General features: G+C 40.5%; 1 protein-coding gene across 2 annotated transcripts in view; it reads right to left on the reverse strand.

Moving 5' to 3' along the window:
- Positions 1 to 23,836, reverse strand: part of gmds (GDP-mannose 4,6-dehydratase) — a 182,590-nt gene that overhangs the window by 127,149 nt on the left and 31,605 nt on the right. For both annotated transcript variants that reach the window (XM_079830659.1, XM_079830660.1), the window contains one exon: positions 8,018 to 8,210. In XM_079830659.1, coding sequence (XP_079686785.1) covers positions 8,018 to 8,210 — 193 coding nt within the window. The remainder of the gene's footprint in view (positions 1 to 8,017; positions 8,211 to 23,836) is intronic.

The following is a 23,836-nucleotide window of genomic DNA, read 5'->3' on the forward strand; positions in this document are numbered from 1 at the left end:
AATTAACAGAGTACACACACATATATTATGTAAACACAAACTTTTATTTTGGATGCGATTAATCGCGATTAATCTTTTGACAGCCCTAATAAAATAAAAAAATATATATATACACACTACCGTTCAAAGGTTTGGGGTTGGTAAGGTTTTTTAATTAAGTATCGTATGCGCAACAAGGATGCATTTTCGGTCATGAAAAATACAGTAAAAACTGTAATATTGTGAAATATTACAATTTCAAATAAATGTTTTCTATATTTTTAAATGTAATTTATTCCTGTGATCAAAGCTGTGTCACATGATCCTTCAGAAGTCATTCTAATATGCTGATTTGGAAACAGTTGTGCTGCTTAATATTTTTGTGGAAATATAACATTATGGGCCCTATCATACACCCGGCACAATGTGACGCCAGGTTCGACACAAGTGTTTTTTGCTAGTTTCAGCCCATCGTAGTTATCATTTTCACGTCCAGCTCCACGTTGTTTAAAGGGATAGTTCACCCAAAAATGAAAATTAGCCCATGATTTACTCACCCTCAAGTCATCCGAGGTGTATATGACATTCTTCTTTCAGACGAATAAAATCTGAGTTATATTAAAAATGTTCTGGCTAATCTAAGCATTATAATGGCAGTAATAGTTGCTCTGTTTTTGAAGTCCATAAAAAATGCATCTGTCCATCGAATAACACGCTAAACGCGGCTCTAGGGTGTTAATAAAGGCTTTCTGAAGCGAATCAACGTGTTTGTGTAAGAAAAATATACCTATTTAAAAATGTATAAAGTAAAGTTTTGGCCGACCGCCTGTTCGTCTGAAAGAAGAATGTCATGTACACCTAGGATGACTTGAGGGTGAGTAAATCATGGGCTAATTTTCATTTTTGGTTAAAAAATCCCTTTAAATAGCAAATGAACTGGCGCATCTGTTCACCCATGGGCGTCTGGTCTGAAAACCAGGTGTGTTCAGGAGCATTGTTGGCGTGTTGCTATTTTGAGGAACTGAAAACGACTGCGCCATTGACCAACACAAACCTGCTCTAAAGTTTTTTGTGTTATTTAAAGAGCGTGTTAGCATAGACGGGTGCACAACGCACATACACTCAGCTTATTACACACACAGGGACACGCAGCAGCATAAAAACAAGCCAAATATTACAAATAAAATGATTACAATGCAAAACATTACTGTTGTGTACATAAAGATAAAAATGCATCATGTATCAGATGTATCAGAATTACCTATTTGCAGTAATGACGAATGAAAGTGTCTAATTATTTAATAGACACATGTATTTAAACTCACACGTCAGTCTTTTGACAGCATCCAGCAGAGTCTTCTGTGTTTCACTCTCATTAAGAATGGCATTGGAGGAAAAGTTTTCGGGGTATTGAAATCTATGTATTCTAACCTTAAATCGTGTGTGAAAGGAAGTGAGGGTTTAACAGAATATTTTGGCTGTAGCATTGGTGTACAACAGGGCTACATGGCGGGTCCACTTTTGCTTATTCTTTTCCTAAATGAATATATAACAATGTTAAAGGAAAATTGTATAGGTAAAGGCAGACCCTGCTGTACACGGATGATATGGCTAATATATCTGGAGGGTTGCAGAAAGAAATTGAACAGCTGGAAATATTCTGCAACCTTTACGGTATGAATCTGAGTAAAACAAAAGTTATGGTTTTTAGAAGAGAGGGCACTTTGAATAAAAATGAAAGATGGTATTTTGCTGGTCAGCAGATTGAAGTGGTGAACTGATATAAATATCTAGGCATGTGGTTAACACCAAAATTGTCCGACAACATTTAGCAATGCTTTCCTTACTAAGGTTTGTTAGAAAGAACAAAATCAGCTATAACCTATAAAGCTATGAGAAACAGGTAGATGGAGTAATACCTGTAATTATTGTAAGTTAACCTTGAATTATTCTGTGTTAGAAGTTGTGAAACATTTTTTGGTATGAATGTTCTTTGTATGAGGATCTGCGTAAGAAATATTTGAGTGATCTCATTCTTGTTGGTGATGTCTCTGTATTAATGTGTCATATGTTTGTTATTCGGAGTATGCATGGAGATTGGCACTGTATATACACCATGGAATGAAGAAAAGAGTATCTTTCATGCTATTGTGAGTCAGTGGAACTATGGGCCGAGAGGCCATGTATTCGTGAAAACTTGACTTGACTCGTCAGGTTGAGTGTGTCTATATTTCTCCATGTAAATAGCGAATCCGCCATGGTGCGAGCTAGCCTGACGTCGTCATACTCAATTCTAGTCAGAATATGAGTCTGATACTGCTCCGTTGGGCTGTGATTATGGGGCGTGTGTTTCAACCGAACCAGGAAAGATCTCAATTGGATAGACCTACAACCAATCAGAGCAACGGAGCGACGCATAACGTTAGTTGTCAAATGTCAACAGAACTCAACTGCACTGTGTTGCCATGTCCGCGGGTTGAAGCGACCCCAATTATGTGATATACAAACCCATGAATGCAATTTTTAGCTGCCAGCCCTGCCAAAATAACACATATTTTACCCCTCAAATGCCTTTTTTTCCCGAAGACCCCCCCTGGAAAGCTATTGGGCTTGTTTTTGGCTAGTTTTGAGGAACGTTAGCAATTGGGTTTTGTTGTAAAAACTTGGCAACCCTGTCTGCACGCACGCTGGAATAAGTAGCCTAACGTTAGAAGAAAAACATGTAAACGATCTTTGCCGGTGTTGTAAAAAAAAGAATTTAAGGATACACAGAGTACTTACCAACACGATCATCATTTTTGAGAGAAATAGTAAAGGTGAATGCATATACAACAAGTTCTCCGTTTAGGATTAGAACAAATTCAACCCAAGCGGCTTTTGATGACGTGGATGATTACGTTAATGTTTATCATCTGTCCATCATCGTCTAAAGCCCGCCCTGACAATTTCATTGGTCCGAACAGTTTCTGTTCGGGGATAATTACTTCTCTACCTATCAATTCCAGACCGAACTGCCCAAGTTAAAATGTTGTGGGCGGGGCTAAGTTCGGCTGGCATCCAGGCTAGGTGCGAGCACAACTGGCTTTTAAAGGGAAAGGGAGATGAGACTCTGATTTGGTTTATGGCACGTTACGCCCAAAACACATCCCCCTGACTAATTAAGAGACGAGGTACAACTCTTTTGGACCATGCGGCTGGTGCACCAACCATTTTTCCAAGGTTTTTCCAAACAACTCCTTTATGTGATGGTAATCTGCTGTGATTGGTCAGATGACCCAGGCAGTTGTGATTGGTCTACTGCGTGCAGTGCAATGCCTATCACCATTACTGGATTACGGCTTGACAAGTGTTGAAAATTTTATAGTGTATGACAGACATGGCATCAATTTTGCCTTACCAATTTGAGCCAGTCCGGAGTTGCTGAAGAACCAGAAAGTCAATCGTAAACGCTGGAGCAGGACCTTTCTCAATGTTAAGTTTCAATGTAGTTTATGGCACCTCAGGCCGATTGAACACGCAGAATCAGAGTGAGAAGTCTGAGAAGTGACGTGCTGCAATCTGATTAAGCTTTCTGTCTGTCGCCATTTGTTAGTTCAGTGTAACACGTCACAGACAAATTAATTGGCGGATTTATTTAGGTGCACGAGTGGGAAACGTATTAAAATGCAAGCGAGGCTGAAAATGCAAGCAATATGCTAATGTTTGTCTTGACGTCACAACGAAACGGCTTAGGATTCGTTTTAAAAACGATTTGTTTAATTGACTCAGAGTCGACTCTTACTTTTGAGACAATAACTTTATATACTTCAGATATAAAGCTTGTGTTATATATATTGATGTCTATATATTTCAGATTTAAAACATGCGTTTCATTCACTTACAGCAACGCCATTTATACACTAAAATTGTAATTTTCGAAAATCCATAATAGGGGCACTTTAAACGATTAAAGGGTTAGTTCACCCAAAAATGAAAATTCTGTCATTAATTACTCACCCTCATGTCGTTGGACACCCGTAAGACCTCCGTTCATATTCGGAACACAAATGAAGATATTTTAGTTGAAAGCTGATGCTGAGAAAGGCTTCACACAGGCCTCCATTGGCATTCAGTACATTGACACTTCCAAGATCCATGAAAGGCACTTAAAACATCGTTACAAAGTCTATCTCACCACAGTGGCTCTACAATAATCATACAATGCGACGACAATAGTTTTTGTGCGGAAAAAAAAATCAAAATAACACCTTTATCCAACTTGTTCTTGTCTTCCGTGTGTGTCTCCACGACGCATGCGCGAGAATATGACGCAGATCCGGCGTTCGGACATATGACCCAGAAGCGATTTGTTTACGAGCAGAGGAAGACGCGCGTGTCTAAGCTGTTGGATTCTACATTGATCGTGCTTTAGGTCTCGGCGTAGTTCTCAAAATGGGGCTTAAGTGTGTATTTCATCGATTCCCGAACACCGGCGCTACGTCATATTCTCGCGCATGCGTCGTGGAGGCGCACACGGAAGACAAGAACAAGTTGGATAAAGGTGTTATTTTGATTTTTTTTTCCGCACAAAAACTATTGTCGTCGCATTGTATGATTATTGTAGAGCCACTGTGGTGAGATAGACTTTGTAACGACGTTTTAAGTGCCTTTCATGGATCTTGGAAGTGTCAATGTACTGAATGCCAATGGAGGCCTGTGTGAAGCCTTTCTCAGCCATCAGCTTTCAACTAAAATATCTTCATTTGTGTTCCGAATATGAACGGAGGTCTTACGGGTGTCCAACGACATGAGGGTGAGTAATTAATGACAGAATTTTCATTTTTGGGTGAACTAACCCTTTAATCCTATAATTAATTATAGTAATGAAAGCAACTTTTCAAGCGCAATTGACACAACTGTAAGTTCCTAGTTCAATGTTGTTGTGGATATTTTCAGCAAACAGTTTGCTTCATTCATTCAGTTTAACAGCATTAAAAAGGGCAATTGTGTTCATTCAACTGTGTATATGCATTTTAAACACATTATGTTCTTCGTCCCTGAATGAGCGTGGTTTTTATTTAAATCGTATGACCCATTTCAGAGGTGGCCAAAATTATGATTTAAAATCAGTCAGAGCTAGAAATGTATATTCATATCAATACAGTGGTGGCCAAAATTATCAGAACACTTTGCATCTGGGAGTCGTCGTATTGGGCCTGGATTTATTTTCCAAGAAGGAAGGAATCCGCTGGAACATTGAAAATGATGGACCTCAACCCCATCGAGCACATTTGGGGCGAGTTGGAAATAAACTGGACATATCTAAACTGCAAAAAAATTTCGTGATTTTAACGGTAAAAGACTGTAAAAATGCTACGGTTAAAACAGTTAATTGGTTAACAGAAAGTTTATAGAAAGGTTAAATAACTGTACTAGATCAAACCTTACATTTCATTTAATTTTACAGTAAAATACCGTTAACTTTACAATTTTTGGAAGTGAAAAAGAACAAGTCATTGTGTAATTTACAGTGAAGAACCGTAAATTGACATTGCCAGAATTCCCCGCGTGACACTTCGCATTTGATGTATTTTAGTTGAAATAACTATGTTTCTTCTTAGTTTTTTTAATCAGTTTTGTACATTAGGGTTTTATGTTACATCTAATGTTGTTAAATTAATGTTTATTGCATTTTTAAAATTTCATGCGTGTTACCATGATGGTGTTTAGTGTGTGTGTGAATGACACTGAGCACCTTCTATATATTGGTATTGTCCTCCTAAAAGCTTGTGATGAGCTTTGATTCATCATGTGATTCTCATCACTGCTGTTATTGGTGGTTGTCAGTATATATCAAAAGGTACATAACAGATATTAGTATTTCAATAGGTTGGTAATTTAACATTATTTCAGTTAATGAAATAAGTCTTTTTTTACAGAATTTTTTTTATAGTGTACACAATTATTACAATATAAACCTTTAAATGATATGGTTTCGAACTGTAAAATAAACCGCAATTAACCTTAAACGTAATTATTACATTATAAACCTTGAAATTATATGGTGCGGTCCCGTAAAACCTAAAGCGGTACTGCCATATTTTTTACGGTAAAGTTCTGGCAACCACAGCTGCCAGTTTTTTTACTGTAAATTTTACAGGGATTTTTTTTTACAGTGTATTGTACATTTAAAGGAAAGCCTTTGGCTTCAGTCGCAGAAGGTTCTCAGAGGAAATATATTGACACTTTGCTGCTGTATTTGCAGAAAAAGGTGGACATACCAAATATTAAAATTAAAAGTGAATAAAAACAGTACGACTCACTTCATCTGATATTTGATGGTCAGAGCAACCCATCTGCATGTTTCATGAACATTATGAATTTAAATCATGTTTTGGAGTCAATCAATATTTTCAGATCAGGTGTTCTAATAACTTTGGCTTAAAGCTTCATATTATGGGTAGACTACTTTTATTGACCCCCCAGCATGTTATTTTGATGTCCTTCGGGGAGGATCAAGCCTTCTTTAGGGGGGTCAGATCCTGTAATTCACACCCTGATTTGACTGCGCTATTGGAGCTGGACAATGATCTAATTTAGTAATTGATGATCTTTAGCAGGGCTCGACATTAAGCCTGTTCACACGCTTGTCCTTCGGACAAGTAAATCTGTCATTCACTTGTCCGAGTAAAACATTTGCTTGTCCGGATTTTTTCGGTAAATATAATCTATACTGAAGCAAAATTCTCACCAGTGTTTAATCAGCTTTGACATATTTAAATATGCATATTTGTCATATTTGTACCTTTTTATAAAGGGCATTTTTCCATAATCTTATTAAATATAGGGTATGATTCGGCTTTCCTTTTATATTCTTAAATTTGATCAATAAATTAAATTATAATAAGACACTATAGGCTGTTACCAATCAAATGAAATCATTTACACTGAAAAATTACAACTGCATTAAATAATGTTATGAGATTATTTTAAATATCTTTGAATATACAAATAAGAAATGTTGGAAAGATGAAACTAACCCACCAGTAGGTGGCAGCATGTGACCGTCTTAATGAGCGAGTCATTGAGTCGATTCAGTGAAACGGCTGAATCATTCAAGAATTTGGCGGTCGTTTACTTTACTGTCTATGGTCGTTTACGAATAGGCCATTGAATCTTTGATTCAACCGATTCATTAAAACGCTGAATCATTCACTAACACACACTGTTGCTGTGAGATGCGGTTCTGCTGTGATATTTGTTTGGAACGGTTTTCGCTGCTGAAATAGAACAAAAACAGTCCATATTGCATCTAAAATGTAAGTGACTTAATGTTAAATTGTTTATGGAACTGGCGTATGAAATCAGTGTCATTTTCAGTCGTGATGGTATTCAGGAAAACAACACTCTTGTTAGTGTAATGTTGCTTAACTGTATCATATGTTATAAATATAAAAACTGCACAATTTTAACTGTATGTTAACTGAGTTTCTGTGTGTGAACGGCGCTCATTTGTTTTCGATTTTCTCCTCGAGAGGCGGCGTGAGCCTCAACAGCTCAACCTTATTAACGTCAGTTCGTTTTATATTATCCACTATCGATCTCCACTTCCACTAACTGAATGCAGAATCATTATTGCACTTTGGTGATTCCCTAGTTATTTTTTGTTTTGACGTTTTAACCAGGATACTTGTCCGTCGGGCAAGTAAAATTGTTTTTTACTTGCCCCTTCAAAAAATCCACTTGTCCCGGACAAGCGTCAATGTCGAGCCCTGTTTATCAACACTGGACTGACTTCAGCTGAACAATGGAAGTATTTTCTTTTAGAGCTGCTGTACAGCCGAAATGAACTCTGTTTGCATCATTGAATCTTTTTCCTGTAATCACTGTCAAGCTGATCTTTATTGTATAAAGTGCTGTATAAATAAAGGTGACTTGACTCGGCAATTTAGTGTGTCATTAGTGAACAAGACTATTAATCTCTTTAAAAGAAACCCCAAACTTTTGAATGGTAGTGTCCATTATAAAATATAAAGACACTGCATGTGTGTGTGCTGACCATAAGGGGATCGTGGGTAAAATGGTGTGGTCTCTTTCTGGGGAATTTCCTGTACTTTCCCATAGAGCTCACTGGTGGAGGCCTGGTAGAAGCGGACCGTGTCAGTTAAACCGCAGGTCTTCACAGCATCCAGCAGCCGAAGGGTACCCACCCCATCAACGTCTGCGGTGTACTCGGCCAGGTCAAAGGAGATCTGCCAAACACAAAGCGAGCATGCATAAGACTTAAATGCAAAATGGTTTCAATGAAATCCAGTGCGTTATGACATAACCCAATAACATAAGCCAAAAAGTTGCCAGAGTCAACATAAACATCATTTAAGGAAAGTCGAAAACAAGCAACTCGGCACAAAAGCTGAGGGAAGCATTCTTGTCCTTGACGGTTGATATCAAGTGTCTTTGTTTGCATAGAGTTGCATGCTCTGCTGTTAGTGAAAAACACACAGCGCATCAAAGGGTTCGTCTTCTAGCTCATGTAAACTGGGTTAAACAACTAAATGTTGTATATGAAAAACAGGGATGTTTCCTCCGAGGAGGCAAAAGGGAAAGAAAAAATCCATATTAAAAAAATAAAACGACGCAATTATTACAAAATGTGACATTAAAAAGTGTAAAAGTCACTCTTTTGAATTTTTTTATAAAGTAAGACTGTCCAACAGTGATACCCGCAGGTGGAGTTACAGCGGGACGCCGCGGCTCTCATGCCTCCTCTGATCTCAGAGACTTGACACAGACACTAATGCCTGCGGTGGGTTTAGTGGGGGTGACTGAGAAAGTCACGTGAGAGGAGGCTATGATTGGTTTGTGCGATAAATCCCGCCTCTTGTTTTCGTGCGTGTTTCCATCAAAGACAATGAGGCCGTTAATGGCAGGACTGATTAAAAAGCAAGTAAACAACAATTCACCGCTTTATGTCACGTCGAAATCAAACTTGAAATGGGCTGAAGACATGATGACTGTGGGTTTTAGAGAGCGATCAGCTCGGGGGAGATGAAGTCTTCGTGTCTGTGACCAGTGTGTACAAGCTTGATGACTGATGAGAATAAGTTCATATATTAAAAAGAAAAGGTGAACACTAGTTAACATTGTTACATATTGTTAAAAATGCGTACAAACACTGACTTTAATACATTTATACTTGGTTTTATTAATAAACAGAACATTCTAGTTAGTGAAAAAATACAAAATAGAATAGTATTTGGTCTCTCTTTTTTATGTAATGTTTATTTAACCAGGAAAAGTGTAACAGGGACATAAATTTACATTTGATATATACTGTATATTAAAAAAAAAATTTAAATCACCACCGCACAACACTAATGAATAACTGCATTCGGTGCATGCAACTTGCAAGCAATCAAAAGAACAACAACACAATAACATCTGACAATATTGCATTTTTCTCTGTTTTATAGAGAAAACGCTCTAATTTGATTTCTCGAGAGCAGCGGAGCTTTTATTCTGTCAGACGAGCGCTTCCTCTTCTTCTGCTCATGTGTGTGTGTAACGCAACACAGCTTTATCATATCACACACATCTGAGTGTGTGAGAGTGATGTTATAATGCTACTCTGAGCGTTCACTCGGCGCTGCTATGAGACACTTGTTCACACTGCAGTGAGAGATGAGATTAGGCGGTAAAACATGGCACTCTGTGCGGTAAATCAACAACACCAGATTTAAACAATAAGACTAACTGTGTTGAGCTGGAGAACAATGATCAGTTTCTGTCCATCAATAATACAAACAGTTGCTCTCCTGTCTAGGACTGTAATCTCCCAGTCGATTAGTCGATTATTAGTCCATACGTTCTGGCTCGAGCAAAATTCTGATTGGTCGTTTTTTTGCAGCGTTCATTTCATCGGTTTGGCCGCGTTCATTTCATCGGTTTGGCCGCGTTCATTTCATCAGTTTGGCCGCGCTCATTTCATCAGTTTGGCCGCGCTCATTTCATCAGTTTGGCCGCGTTCATTTCATCAGTTTGGCCGCGTTCATTTCATCAGTTTGGCCGCGTTCATTTCATCAGTTTGGCCGCGTTCATTTCATCAGTTTGGCCGCGTTCATTTCATCAGTTTGGCCGCGTTCATTTCATCAGTTTGGCCGCGTTCATTTCATCAGTTTGGCCGCGTTCATTTCATCAGTTTGGCCGCGTTCATTTCATCGGTTTGGCCGCGTTCATTTCATCGGTTTGGCCGCGTTCATTTCATCAGTTTGGCCGCGTTCATTTCATCAGTTTGGCCGCGTTCATTTCATCGGTTTGGCCGCGTTCATTTCATCAGTTTGGCCGCGTTCATTTCATCGGTTTGGCCGCGCTCATTTCATCAGTTTGGCCGCGTTCATTTCATCGGTTTGGCCGCGTTCATTTCATCAGTTTGGCCGCGTTCATTTCATCGGTTTGGCCGCGTTCATTTCATCAGTTTGGCCGCGTTCATTTCATCAGTTTGGCCGCGTTCATTTCATCGGTTTGGCCGCGTTCATTTCATCAGTTTGGCCGCGTTCATTTCATCAGTTTGGCCGCGTTCATTTCATCAGTTTGGCCGCGTTCATTTCATCGGTTTGGCCGCGTTCATTTCATCGGTTTGGCCGCGTTCATTTCATCAGTTTGGCCGCGTTCATTTCATCAGTTTGGCCGCGTTCATTTCATCAGTTTGGCCGCGTTCATTTCATCAGTTTGGCCGCGTTCATTTCATCAGTTTGGCCGCGTTCATTTCATCAGTTTGGCCGCGTTCATTTCATCAGTTTGGCCGCGTTCATTTCATCGGTTTGGCCGCGTTCATTTCATCAGTTTGGCCGCGTTCATTTCATCAGTTTGGCCGCGTTCATTTCATCAGTTTGGCCGCGTTCATTTCATCGGTTTGGCCGCGTTCATTTCATCAGTTTGGCCGCGTTCATTTCATCAGTTTGGCCGCGTTCATTTCATCGGTTTGGCCGCGTTCATTTCATCAGTTTGGCCGCGTTCATTTCATCAGTTTGGCCGCGTTCATTTCATCAGTTTGGCCGCGTTCATTTCATCAGTTTGGCCGTGCGTTCATTTCATCGGTTTGGCCGCGTTCATTTCATCGGTTTGGCCGCGTTCATTTCATCAGTTTGGCCGCATTCATTTTTGGCCGCGTTCATTTCATCAGTTTGGCCGTGTTCATTTCATCGGTTTGGCCGCGTTCAATTAATCTGGTGGAAAGCACTAATTGCTAATGCAGGTGTTTTCAGAGCACCTGTTTCACAGGTAACAGTCTGTCTTCGAACACCCCCCTTGTTCGAAGAGAGACAGATTGAAGTAAGGTTAGGCTACTTTGCTGTATAGGCCTATTATTTATTTAATTTAGTTTCTGCTCTTGATCTGGCTTGTTTAATAAATATTCCTTTTTTATTAAAGTTGACATGCAGAGTAAAAGCTTTAAGTTAATAGTCTATTTGTGTCTCAGCCGCGAAGCTGAGCTGATCCTAGTTCGAGCTGCACAGAGCGGCTGAAATCATTGTGTCTGTCAGTTATTATAATACATATGACAAAAACAATTGTCTAAATTATGTTGCATATTCCTCAAAAGTTCTTGTGATGATATCACTAATTGACAACATAGTACTATATTTTCGGAAATCATAGGCTATGATATTGCGCAGGTGCACGTGATGCAACGCTGTCGTGTGTCAGACTCATTTCAGTCCAAAATAAAAATGTCAAAAACGATACAAACCTACTAGTTTTTTATGTTTATTTATAATAAATTTAGGCAGACAACAAGGCTACCAAGTACTGCGCACAGTGCGCAGCTTATTCATTAACGTTTTTTTTCCTAACGTCAATTTTAGTCGAAAATTTCAGGACCTCAGTCGACCAAGATTTTCTTTGGTTGATTACAGCCCTACTCCTGTCTAATAAAACACATCAGATATTAAAGCGGCTTTGGTGTTTCCATGGTTTCTACAAAATAAAACCGGAGGGTAACGCGGGTATGATGTCATTGATAGGCGACGCACGGTCCGTGTCCTGGTTAAAATTACTTATTTCTCTGGATCTAAACATTCTTGAAAACATTTGGGATAAAGTACACAAGTCAACAAAATAACATTGTTCTAGTGGTTTTTGGATATTTAAATAAAAAAATCTTACATATTGTGCCTTTAAATGGTGTACTTGAAACTATCATCTGAACAAAACTGACCACCTCAAAAGATTTATTCACTGATTAGATTTGACTCAAATCAGTCATTGTTACTTCTTAATTTAGGCCTGTTTCTCACAAAACTCCAGAAGATTAATACATTAATTGGAATCATTGGAAATCCTAGTAATTGTATTTGCATTAACAACAGCCGTGTGTTCCACAATGAAAGAAAGTCATGGGATGTGGAACAAGTGTAAGAGTTAGTAAGCACATGTACATTTTGGGGTGAACTACTTCAATATCGCAAATAGTTTGGGGTGCTACATCATGCAACTGAATTATTACACAACGTGTTTTTCAGAGAGCAGGTCTTCGAGTTCAGACATACTCAATTCCCAAACACGAGCGAGCCGGGGAATCCCTGACTGAAACGGAGATGTTAAAGATAGGGTGAGAAAGAAAGACAGACAGACAGCGAGCAAAAGAAAGAGAGGGAGAGAGAGACGTACTAATCTAACCTGTTCTTCAAAATTTGGCACACACTTCTCAGAATCGCACCTACGCGATTTTCCATCGAGACGAACCTTCTGCAGAAGGCATGATCTGAATTAGTCCCGAAATACCTGAGCGCGCATCTGTAACCACACCTCAGCATGAAAACAAAAAAGCCACTGACAGCTGATTATCGTGAGACTGAAACGATGTTTTAAGTGTCATCGCAACGCAAATTCGCATCACTCTCAAAATAATCCTTATAATGCGCCAGTGGATTGGCGTTTAGATGTGTTGCTTGGCAGCCGTCCAATAGCTATCATTACCGTTGCTGGGATAATTAGCTTTAAGTTTTTTGGACTGTGCAAACATGCTCTCAAATGTGAGCCAAAACATTCAATCATACCAGTTAGAACTGAGAGAGACATGTTTCTGTCAGGTACAAGTAGATTTATGTCTTTTGATTGTGCGGAGAGCTTTCACGGCATCTTGCCACCCCGCAAGCAATTTTCATATCTTGGCCATTGTTCTCTCCAAGCAAACAGCCGGGACGCGGATTTCAAACGTCACTAATATGCCAAAATAGCGCTATTAGAGCAACACCGATACTGTAGTTTGCCCGTTCCAGCTGTTTCTAGTAGCAGTAGCCATCGAGTCGATGCAAGAAAGCGTCCTGTGAACTCCAAATTGCTCCCTGTGTGCATTTGTAGGCTAAGAAAAGACGTGGAAATTACAGGGATTTCGTTGTTTATGCAAGTGCGGCCGCATTTAGCGCGTTATCTGAAGTGAGCTGTAGAAAATTGTGCTGCGAAAGCAATTTCTACATGTTTCCACAGCAACTTGGAGCTGTCGGGGGGGGCAGAATTAATGCCTGACATGGGGAAAGTCCCTGTGCCCCAGGCGACTCGTGCACAAGCGAACACCCTTTCTCTCTCGGCTCAACCTCCCCCAATCGATACTACTCCTACACTCCTGTCCTCACGGCTTCGGAACGCCAGGATTGGAATTCATCAACTAATTAAATCTACGCTTGAGATGACACCAACTTCCCTCGCTCTTCTACCAGACACGCTCACCTCATCAGTCACTCGTTCCCTCAAACATAAACACACATGTAAACATGGCAACAGCCTGGATCATTATGGGCTTGCGGTTGGGGTTGCCCCAGGCGCAAGTTGTCTGTAGCAATCGCAGAGCTAATACAAGCTTGAGTGTGTGAGAGCCGAGGGAGGGAGGGAGAAACCATGACTGCGAATAATTAGGGGATCATTTAGCCTGTTACAGATGTCTTTAAACTGTCTCTATCCTTGTACAAACAAAGCTCTATTTTTACCACATATTACGTTTCCAGAAGACGCATTTTTTCTCGTATAGCCCCACAGCTCCATCAGTATGACCTCTTTCAGCAGCCATGTAGCCCAAGACTGGTTTCCCACTGAAGCGAAACAGGGTCGAGCCTGGTCAGTACCTAGATGGGAGACCTGCTGGGAAAACTAGGCTTCTGTAGAGGTGTTAGTGAGGCCAGCAGGGGGCGCTCACCCTGTGGTCTGTGTGGGTCTTAGCGCCCTAGTATAGTGACTGGGACACAGTCCTTCGGATGAGGCCGAGGTCCTTGATTTAAATTGAGCTGTGGTCATTAAAAATCCCAGGATGTCCTTCGAAAAAATAAAAAGAGTAGGGGTTTAAACCCGGCATCCTGGACAAATTTGCACATTGGCTTCTGCCATCAAAATGGCCGCCTAATCATCCCCACATATACTGATTGGCTTCATCACTCTGTCTCCTCTCCACCGTAAGCTGGTGTGTGGTGGGCGTTCTGCCGCAATATGGCCGCCGTCGCAGGTGGATGCCACACATTGGTGGTGGTTGAAGAGATTCCACCTTCTAAAGCGCTATACACTCACCTAAAGGATTATTAGGAACACATACTAATACTGTGTTTGACCCCCTTTCGCCTTCAGAACTGCCTTAATTCTACGTGGCATTGATTCAACAAGGTGCTGAAAGCATTCTTTAGAAATGTTGGCCCATATTGATAGGAGAGCATCTTGCAGTTGATGGAGATTTGTGGGATGCACATCCAGGGCACGAAGCTCCCGTTCCACCACATCCCAAAGATGCTCTATTGGGTTGAGATCTGGTGACTGTGGGGGCCATTTTAGTCCAGTGAACTCATTGTCATGTTCAAGAAACCAATTTGAAATGATTGGAGCTTTGTGACATGGTGCATTATCCTGCTGGAAGTAGCCATCAGAGGATGGGGACATGGTGGTCATAAAGGGATGGACATGGTCAGAAACACTGCTCAGGCAGGCCATGGCATTTAAACAATGCCTAATTGGCACTAAGGGCATAAAGTGTGCCAAGAAAACATCCCCCACACCATTACACCACCACCACCAGCCTGCACAGTGGTAACAAGGCATGATGGATCCATGTTCTCATTCTGTTTACGCCAAATTCTGACTCTACCATCTGAATGTCTCAACAGAAATCGAGACTCATCAGACCAGGCAACATTTTTCCAGTCTTCAACTGTCCAATTTCGGTGAGCTCGTGCAAATTGTAGCCTCTTTTTCCTATTTGTAGTGGAGATGAGTGGTACCCGGTGGGGTCTTCTGCTGTTGTAGCCCATCCGCCTCAAGGTTGTGCGTGTTGTGGCTTCACAAATGCTTTGCTGCATACCTCGGTTGTAACGAGTGGTTATTTCAGTCAAAGTTGCTCTTCTATCAGCTTGAATCAGTCGGCCCATTCTCCTCTGACCTCTAGCATCAACAAGGCATTTTCGCCCACAGGACTGCCGCATACTGGATGTTTTTCCCTTTTCACACCATTCTATGTAAACCCTAGAAATGGTTGCGCGTGAAAATCTCAGTAACTGAGCAGATTGTGAAATACTCAGACCGGCCCGTCTGGCACCAACAACCATGCCACGCTCAAAATTGCTTAAATCACCTTTCTTTCCCATTCTGACATTCAGTGTGGAGTTCAGGAGATTGTCTTGACCAGGACCACACCCCTAAATGCATTGAAGCAACTGCCATGTGATTGGTTGATTAGATAATTGCATTAATGAGAAATTGAACAGGTGTTCCTAATAATCCTTTAGGTGAGTGTATAAATGTAACAAATTAATTCACTAACACCAAACTAGAGATTTTTATTTTATTTTTTCATTGGATTTAACTTAACTTTAAAAAAAGTAATAAATAATAAATAAATAAAAATGCACAATTACTCTAAAACTAGAAATGCATCCATTTTATTTTCTAATTTATTTAAAGGTGCCCTGCCACACGAAATTCATTACTTTTGTGGTAATGTTTGAGGGTGGGAAAAAATGCCATGGTTTCCTCGTTTTAAGCCATTCTAGCGTGGTATAGAAAGCCTGCATGAAGACTCTCATTAATATTCAACGAGCTAAGCTGCTTGACTCTGATTGGCTAACAGCTAACGGGCTAACGTTTTTTTGCGAAGCCTCAGCTGAACTCGCCAAAGTTGAGGAAGTCACTCTCTTCAAAATGTGATGAACAGAGAACTAATGTCGAATTATAGTGTTGTGGCATTGTTCCAAGAATAAACTGAAGCCATTTACTCCTCAACCCTGGGTTCTTGGGCAACATGTGCATTGTTGAAGTTCCATTCATGCATAGCACACAAACCCGTTGACGTTCAGCCATCCTTGCTGTTTACGAAAACTGTCACGGAGCTAGACAAATTCTGTGGGCGTGGTCTCAACTGGGCGAGCTCATGAATAGTAATGAGCTCAGGCAACACCACGTCGGATTTTGTAAATGGCCTGATTTCTCCGCTTATTTCTTTTCAGAGCTGAGAGGAGGTAGCAGTTCATTTTCACATTCACAACATAACACAAACACGTGGATGTGGATCTTCCTAACATATTTCAAAAAATACAAGTAAAAACGGTTTTGTGTGGCAGGGCACCTTTAAATAAAAAAAAAAGATTAAATAAAAGCATCACACTCTAAAAAATGCTGGGTTAAAAATAACCCAAGTTGGGTTGAAAATGGACTAACCCAGCAATTGGGTTGTTTTAACCCAGCATTTGGGTTGTTTTAACCCAGCGGTTCGGTTAAATGTTTGCTTAAAACAACCCAATTGCTGGGTTAAAACAAGTCCATTTTCAACCCAACTTGGGTTATTTTTAACTCAGCATTTTTTAAGAGTGCATTTAGCTCTATTTCCCTTAGAATGTGGTTAAGTTTAACAAAAAAAGGAACATTTTGAGCTAAAATCTGAGAAAATCGCATTTTTGTCAAAGACTACATCTGGATCTGATTCAGAACGATGATCAAAACACAGACGGAGTCCATCAACACCCCTAAAGCACGTCCTGGGTCGATATTTCCCTCTGTAACATTAGGCCGTTGTGGTTTATATGATGTTTAATGTTGATGATCGCATTATTTTTCATATGCATCCACTTACATATCAGATCACTTGTTTCTGCTTCTTTTTTCCTGTGTTTTAATCTGGAGAAACTGTACTCGTTCGCCCCTACAGTATAACAGCGAAAACACAGAAAGCCGTCAAAAATTAATAAATACTTACTAAAACAAAAACTAAATAAAACCAAAAAAGTGCCTGAGCTGAGCTTGCTGCTAGTGTCTTGTTGAAGATCATTTCATTTCAAAAATCATGGGGGGAAAAAACAAACCAAAAAATTTTTTTTTGAAAGATTTGTCCCCATTCAGACAGAAGAGCATCAGTGAGGTCAGACAATGACGTCGAGTGATGGGGTCTGGCTCTCAGTCGGCACTCAAATTCACCCCAAAGGTGTTCGGCTCTGGGCTTCGCAGTCCACATAATCCGACCACACGTTTTTCATCATGCTATTTAACATGCTTGAGAACAGCACAGACACACACACACACACACACAAGGTTCTGTTCAGCTCCTGACAGTTGACGGTTAACCTTGCGCTGACAGCAACCAACAACTACCACATGTGAGAGGTCTCTGACTGAACCAACTCTCTGACACACACACAGCACATGTGTCATCGCAGCTGACAGGTGCTGTCATTTAGGAGCTCAAAAGAATGAGGTGAGTGCTTTTCTGTACGTCAAGCAGCCTACACTAAACAATGTTGAAACTGACAATGCACCAACGGATAGCTGAGCAGTGCAGAATGCGCTTCAGATTAAGACAAAAACACCACAATATCGAATATGAGAGCTTGACCTGCTTATTTTGAGAGATGATGATGAATGCTTCCAAGCTATAAATAGCTGTAATTATAGACTCTGGTCTGGTGTCTAGTAGGTCTTTCTGCAGACCAAATTCATTACCATATAATTTTTTCCCCCCGAATGTGTGTTGTCATTACATGCCATCCACTAACCTGTCTGAAATAATCCAACTCACAATCCCAGACTGACTGTCAATCGTCTTAACATTAAAATACAATACAGTACAATAACAAACAAAAAAACTAAACTAAAATACAGCTTGAACTTTTGTGAACCCCTTACAGAATCTGTGAAAATGTTAATAACTTTAACCAAACAAGAGGGATCATACAAAATCTATTTTTTAGCACGGTCCTGAATAAGATATTTTACATAAAATATGTTTTCTTATTGTCCAAAAGACAAAACAGCTGAATTTATAAAAAATAACCCGTTCAAAAGTTTACACACCCTTGATTCTTAATCCTGTGTGTCGTTCCCTGATGATCTACGGCTGTGTGTGTGTGTGTGTGTGTGTGTGTGTGTATTTATATATGTCGTTCCCTGATGATCCATGGCTGTGTGTGTGTTTTGTGATGGTTGTTCTTGAGTCTCTTGTTTGTCCTGAGCAGTTAAACTGACCAACGTTATTCAGAAAAATCCTCAAATTCTTCAGTTTCCAGCCTTTTCCATACTATTAAAAAAGCTGATGCTCCAGAAGGAAACACGACACATTCAGAGCCGGGGGTGAAAACTTTCGCATTTGAAGATCAAGGTAAATTGGATTTCATTTGTCTTCTGGGAAACATGTATGTATCTTCTGTTGCTTCCGAAGGGCAGTAATCAATGAAACATGATTTTTAAACAAAATAAGAAAAATCATCCTGTTCAAAAGTTTTCACCCCCTGCTCTGAATGCGTCGTGTTTCCTTCCGGCGCATCAGTGAATGTTTGAAGCTTTTTTAATAGTTGTGTTTGAGTCCCTCAATCGTCTTCAGATCTCAGAATCACACAGTCACTGCTGGAAAGGGTTCAAATATGCAGAAAATGCTGGAAACTGAAGAATTTGAGGATTTTTCTGAAGAACGTTGGTCAGTTTAACTGCTCAGGACAAACAAGAGACTCAAGAACAACCATCACAAAACACACACACAGCCGTGGATCATCAGAGAACGACAGACACACACACACACACACACACACACACACACACACACACACACACACGGATCATCAGGGAACGAGGGCTGTGCGATATTGAAGAAAAATGCAATAATGCGATATTCGATATGCTTAAAGCATAACCGACTATGTTTTACATGAATAATCTTCGAGACATTGACATAAATGCGTGTGAACTTGACAGTTTGAGTGAGTAACACGACACGAAAAAAAAGAACGGCTTGTGCACACGTTTCGGTGTGTGTGTCAGACAGCAGACAGCACGAGACTGCAAGGAGTTGTTCTCCGCAAGATATTGAATTTAATAACTCTTCACCGCCAAGCAAGTCACATAAGTAACAGTTTTGTGCCCAGTGTATTCTCTGCTATGCGTCGACCTAAAACGTACACTTTTCACAATGTTGAAGTAGCCTATTCAAATCATTCAGATATTGTGTGCCCTTGCGATATGCATATCGCGATATGTACATTTGCGATATTTCGATAATTTTGATATATTGTGCAGCCCTACGACACACACACACACACAGCCGTGGATCATCAGGGAACGACACACAGGATTAAGAATCAAGAGTGTGTAAACTTTTGAACGGGTCATTTGTATAAATTCAGCTGTTTTGTCTCATGGACTATATGAGAACATATTTTATGTAAAATATCTTATTCAGGACAGCGCTAAATAAAAAATAACATGCATTTTGCATAATCTCTTATTGTGTTAAAATTATTCACATTTTCACAGATTCTGCAAGGGGTTCACAAACTTTCAAGCAGCACTGTATATAAATACTATTTTTATATAAATAAAATTTAAAGGGTTGGTTCACCATCATTTAAAGCGATCGAGTCTCTTCATAAAATTCAAACTAAACCGCTCAAGTTATATGGATTAGTTTGACGATCTCTTTATGAACTTTTTGAAGCAACAAAGTGTCTGATATTCAAAATCTCTGATATTTCATTCAAATATGTTGATTTGTGTTCAGAAGACGAGTGAAAGTCTCACGGGTTTGGAACGACATGAGGTGGGCGAGTAAATGATTTTCATTTTTTGGGTGAACTAGTCCTTTAAATTTATCAGACACATAATAAAGGTTTCAAAAAATATTATCAGGGCAGTACAAATTTAAGCTGCTGGCCTGACTAGAGGAAATAATATTGTATTCTTTTATTGTTAAATCCTGCGTGTATATCTCGAACTTCCAGAGTACAGATCTAAAGGTCATGCAGTCAAGTGGCACCAGAGAGAAAAACAGCTTAAAAAGGAACCGGAGACGCTTCAGCGATAGATGAAACAGCACAACGTGGAGCTTTCGGAGATATTTCCACCAATCCGCACGAAATAAAAGAACGTGATAACCGGTGGCTTATGTTTTTGAATTTAAGCTTCTCCTGCATCCTACCTGACATTCATCATAATCGTAAATGCCATTAATCATTTTTAGGGTTTACTTTGGAGTCACACACTGTGATACTAATCTGCAGCTGAATATTTCCTGATCCCAGTCTTCCAGTCGCTCGAGCCAACATCTCTGGTAATGCTATGATCCAAACTATCACTCTCTATTTTTATTCTTTCATTCCTTGCTTCTGTTCAACATCTTTACCTGATGTAATGGCATTAATAAAAATATACATAATCAGCACGAGCACGTAATAAATGCTTCTCCTGACAAACGTTAACTCCTTTAGGGCAGGGCATGAGACAGGAATGTGTCCGTTTAAACCACACAAAGAATGAATTGTTCAATGCAATACCTGCTTTTATTCTGTAAACGGCTATTTTCCACCTCTCAATCAAGCGTCGAGTTCTTATGCCAGTGAATTCACGGAGACTGGCATATTTTTCAGACGGACGTACCATAGGGTGTCAATCACACTCCTTCCAAAATGTTAAATAAGCTGACGTTGATAATCAAGCCATCTTAACCCATTTTCTTGGACTGAATATTGTCAAAAAAGCACATTTGCCTAATGTGAAACAGTCGGAGCTTATGTGAGACTACAGATGTCAAAAGTGTTTTTGTTTTTTGACAAGCATAATGCTGTTTTAATCTCCGGATAAATGGTGTCACTGCTTGATGTGCTTTATGTTGCCACTTGCCAAAGATGACACATTTCTTGGGTCATTTCTTTTCATAATCGAGTGACTCGTACCCAAATAAGAGCTTCAACACAATCGTTTACACATTCATAAACTATGTGAAGTGTCATGCTATAACTGGCCAAAGCAATATGCACACAAATGCTTAGTGACAAATGCAAATATATACACACACGGCATAACATTATGACTACTGACAGGTCAAGTGAATAACACTGATTATACCAGTTAGTGGGTGGGATATATTAGGCAGCAAGTGAACATTTTGTCCTCAGAGTTGATGTGTTAGAAGCAGGAAAAATGGGCAAGCGTAAGGATTTGAGCGAGTTTGACAAGGGCCAGATTGTGACGGCTCGACGACTGGGTCAGAGCATCTCCAAAACTGCAGCTCTTGTGGGCTGTTCCCGGTCTGAAGAGGTCAGTCTCTATCAAAAGTGCTCCAAGGAAGGACCAGTGGAGAACCGGCGACAGGGTCATGGAGGACCAGTGGAGAACCGGCCACAGGGTCATGAAGGACCAGTGGAGAACCGGCCACAGGGTCATGGAGGACCAGTGGAGAACCGGCCACAGGGTCATGGAGGACCAGTGGAGAACCGGCCACAGGGTCATGGGCGGCCGAGGCTCATTGATGCCCGTGGGGAGTGAAGGCTGACCCGTGTGGTCCGATCAAACAGACGAGCTACTGGAGCTCAAACTGCTCAAGAAGTTAAAGCTGGTTCTGATAGAAAGCTGTCAGAATACACAGAGCATCTCAGTTTGTTGTGTATGGGGCGGCACAGCCGCTGACCAGTGCCCATGCTGACCCCTGACCTCCGCCCAAAGCACCAACAGTGGCACGTGAGCATCAGAACTGGACCACGGAGCAATGGGAGAAGGCCTGGTCTGATGATCACGTGTTCTTCTACATCACGTGGATGGCCGGGTGTGTGTGTGTGGCTTACCTGGGGAACACATGGCACCAGGTGCACTATGGGAAGAAGGCGTGGCGGCGGAGGCAGTGAAGCTTTGGGCAATGTTCTGCTGGGAAACCTTGGGTCCTCCATCATGTGGATGTTACTCTGACACGCACCACCTACCTAAGCATTGTTGAGACCATGTCCAGCCTTTCATGGAGACGGTTTTCCCTGTGGCTGTGGCTCTTTCAGCAGATAATGCGCCGCCACAAAGCACAAATGCTTCAGGAATGGTTTGAGGAGCACAACAACGAGTTTGAGGCGTTGACTTGGCCTCCAAATTCTCCAGATCTCAATCCAATCGAGCATCTGTGGGATGAGCTGAACAAACAAGTCCGATCCATTGAGGCCCAACCTCGCAGCTTACAGGACTTAAAGGATCTGCTGCTAACATCTTGGTGCCAGATACCACAGCACACCTTCAGGGGTCTAGTGGAGTCCATGCCTCGACGGGTCAGGGCTGTTTTTGGCAGGAAAAGGAGGACTAACACAATATATACAGGATCTGTGTGTATATATATATATATATATAAACACATACATAAATGGAAATGACCCACTGATAGTATCATATAGAGACAGAGCATATTTAGGCCACGCCCACACCGGGGGGGGGGAACAATCCAACGCTCTCCATTGACTATGCATTGCGTGAGGCTGCATCCTTGTCATTTCGGACAAAAAACAGAACAATGTCTAAAAGCTGATATATGACAAAGTGTACAGCAAACAAGCTAAAAAACACAGAAATACGTTTTTATAAGCTGTCGACCCAAAAAAACGAAAGTTTAAGGAGATAAAAGTGGATAAAGGCAATAAAACGTGACGCTTCAGCAGAAGAATGGGTCAATGTTGGGATCCTGACACTCAGCATGCGTATGTGTGCAGTAAACATTTAGTCACTGTTAAGTCAAATATCCAAATGTTAGTTTTATAGATTATATTTCCTGTCTCTGATTACGTTCCCCTCCAGTGGGTGTAGTTCTCAGTGTAATATAACATGTGGCGCTTTGTCTCAAATCCACTTTTTTGTCCTTAAACGCTCGTTTTTTTGGGTAAACAGCTTATAAAAACGTCTGGGTTTTGTTTAGCTTGTTTGCTGTACACTTTGTCACATATCCGCTTTTAGACATTGTTCTGTTTATTTTTCATGACGCGTGTCGCTCTGTCTCTATAAAAGAATAATAAGGATATATAAATATAATATAATGAATTATCTAAACAAATATACATGATTAAAATGATTAGTCTACCAAGTAGCAAGAAAAAACACAGGAAAAAGATGATATATCATGTGTCTCTCCTCATGTTATACAACACATCTAACACACAAACATACGTGTTTAAAATGCATCTGTTTAAGAGTGACAGAAATGGCAGTGCAAAGATTTTTATCACTCGTAATTAATCACTAGTTTCATAGGTGCTGTCATTCAGATAAATCAAAATCATGTTTTTAGCGTGATGTAACGCCACTGAATAAAGGCCTGTTTGTTGGCGGTGACGTCAGTCGTTGCAGGTGACAAGAGTGGAATGATTTACGCAAGCAATTAACTGTGTGTGTCTGTGTGAAAGCGAGAGCACTTGCGTCCTCTAGATGCCCAATTAGCAAACCAGGAAAACTTAGGCTCAGTGTTGCACAAATTCTCCAACACTGCAACCACGACCTATTTAAAAAATGCTGTCGTCAACTCGTCATTAGCGGAAACGATTCTTGAGCTCCAGTTCAACAAGTGGAATTATCTTTCAATCTCTCCTGTGTTTGCTGTCATCCATCTACAAACATGTACACAATG

This window comes from Gobio gobio (genome assembly GCF_949357685.1).
Source record: "Gobio gobio genome assembly, chromosome: 12".
Taxonomy (NCBI): Eukaryota; Metazoa; Chordata; class Actinopteri; order Cypriniformes; family Gobionidae; genus Gobio; species Gobio gobio.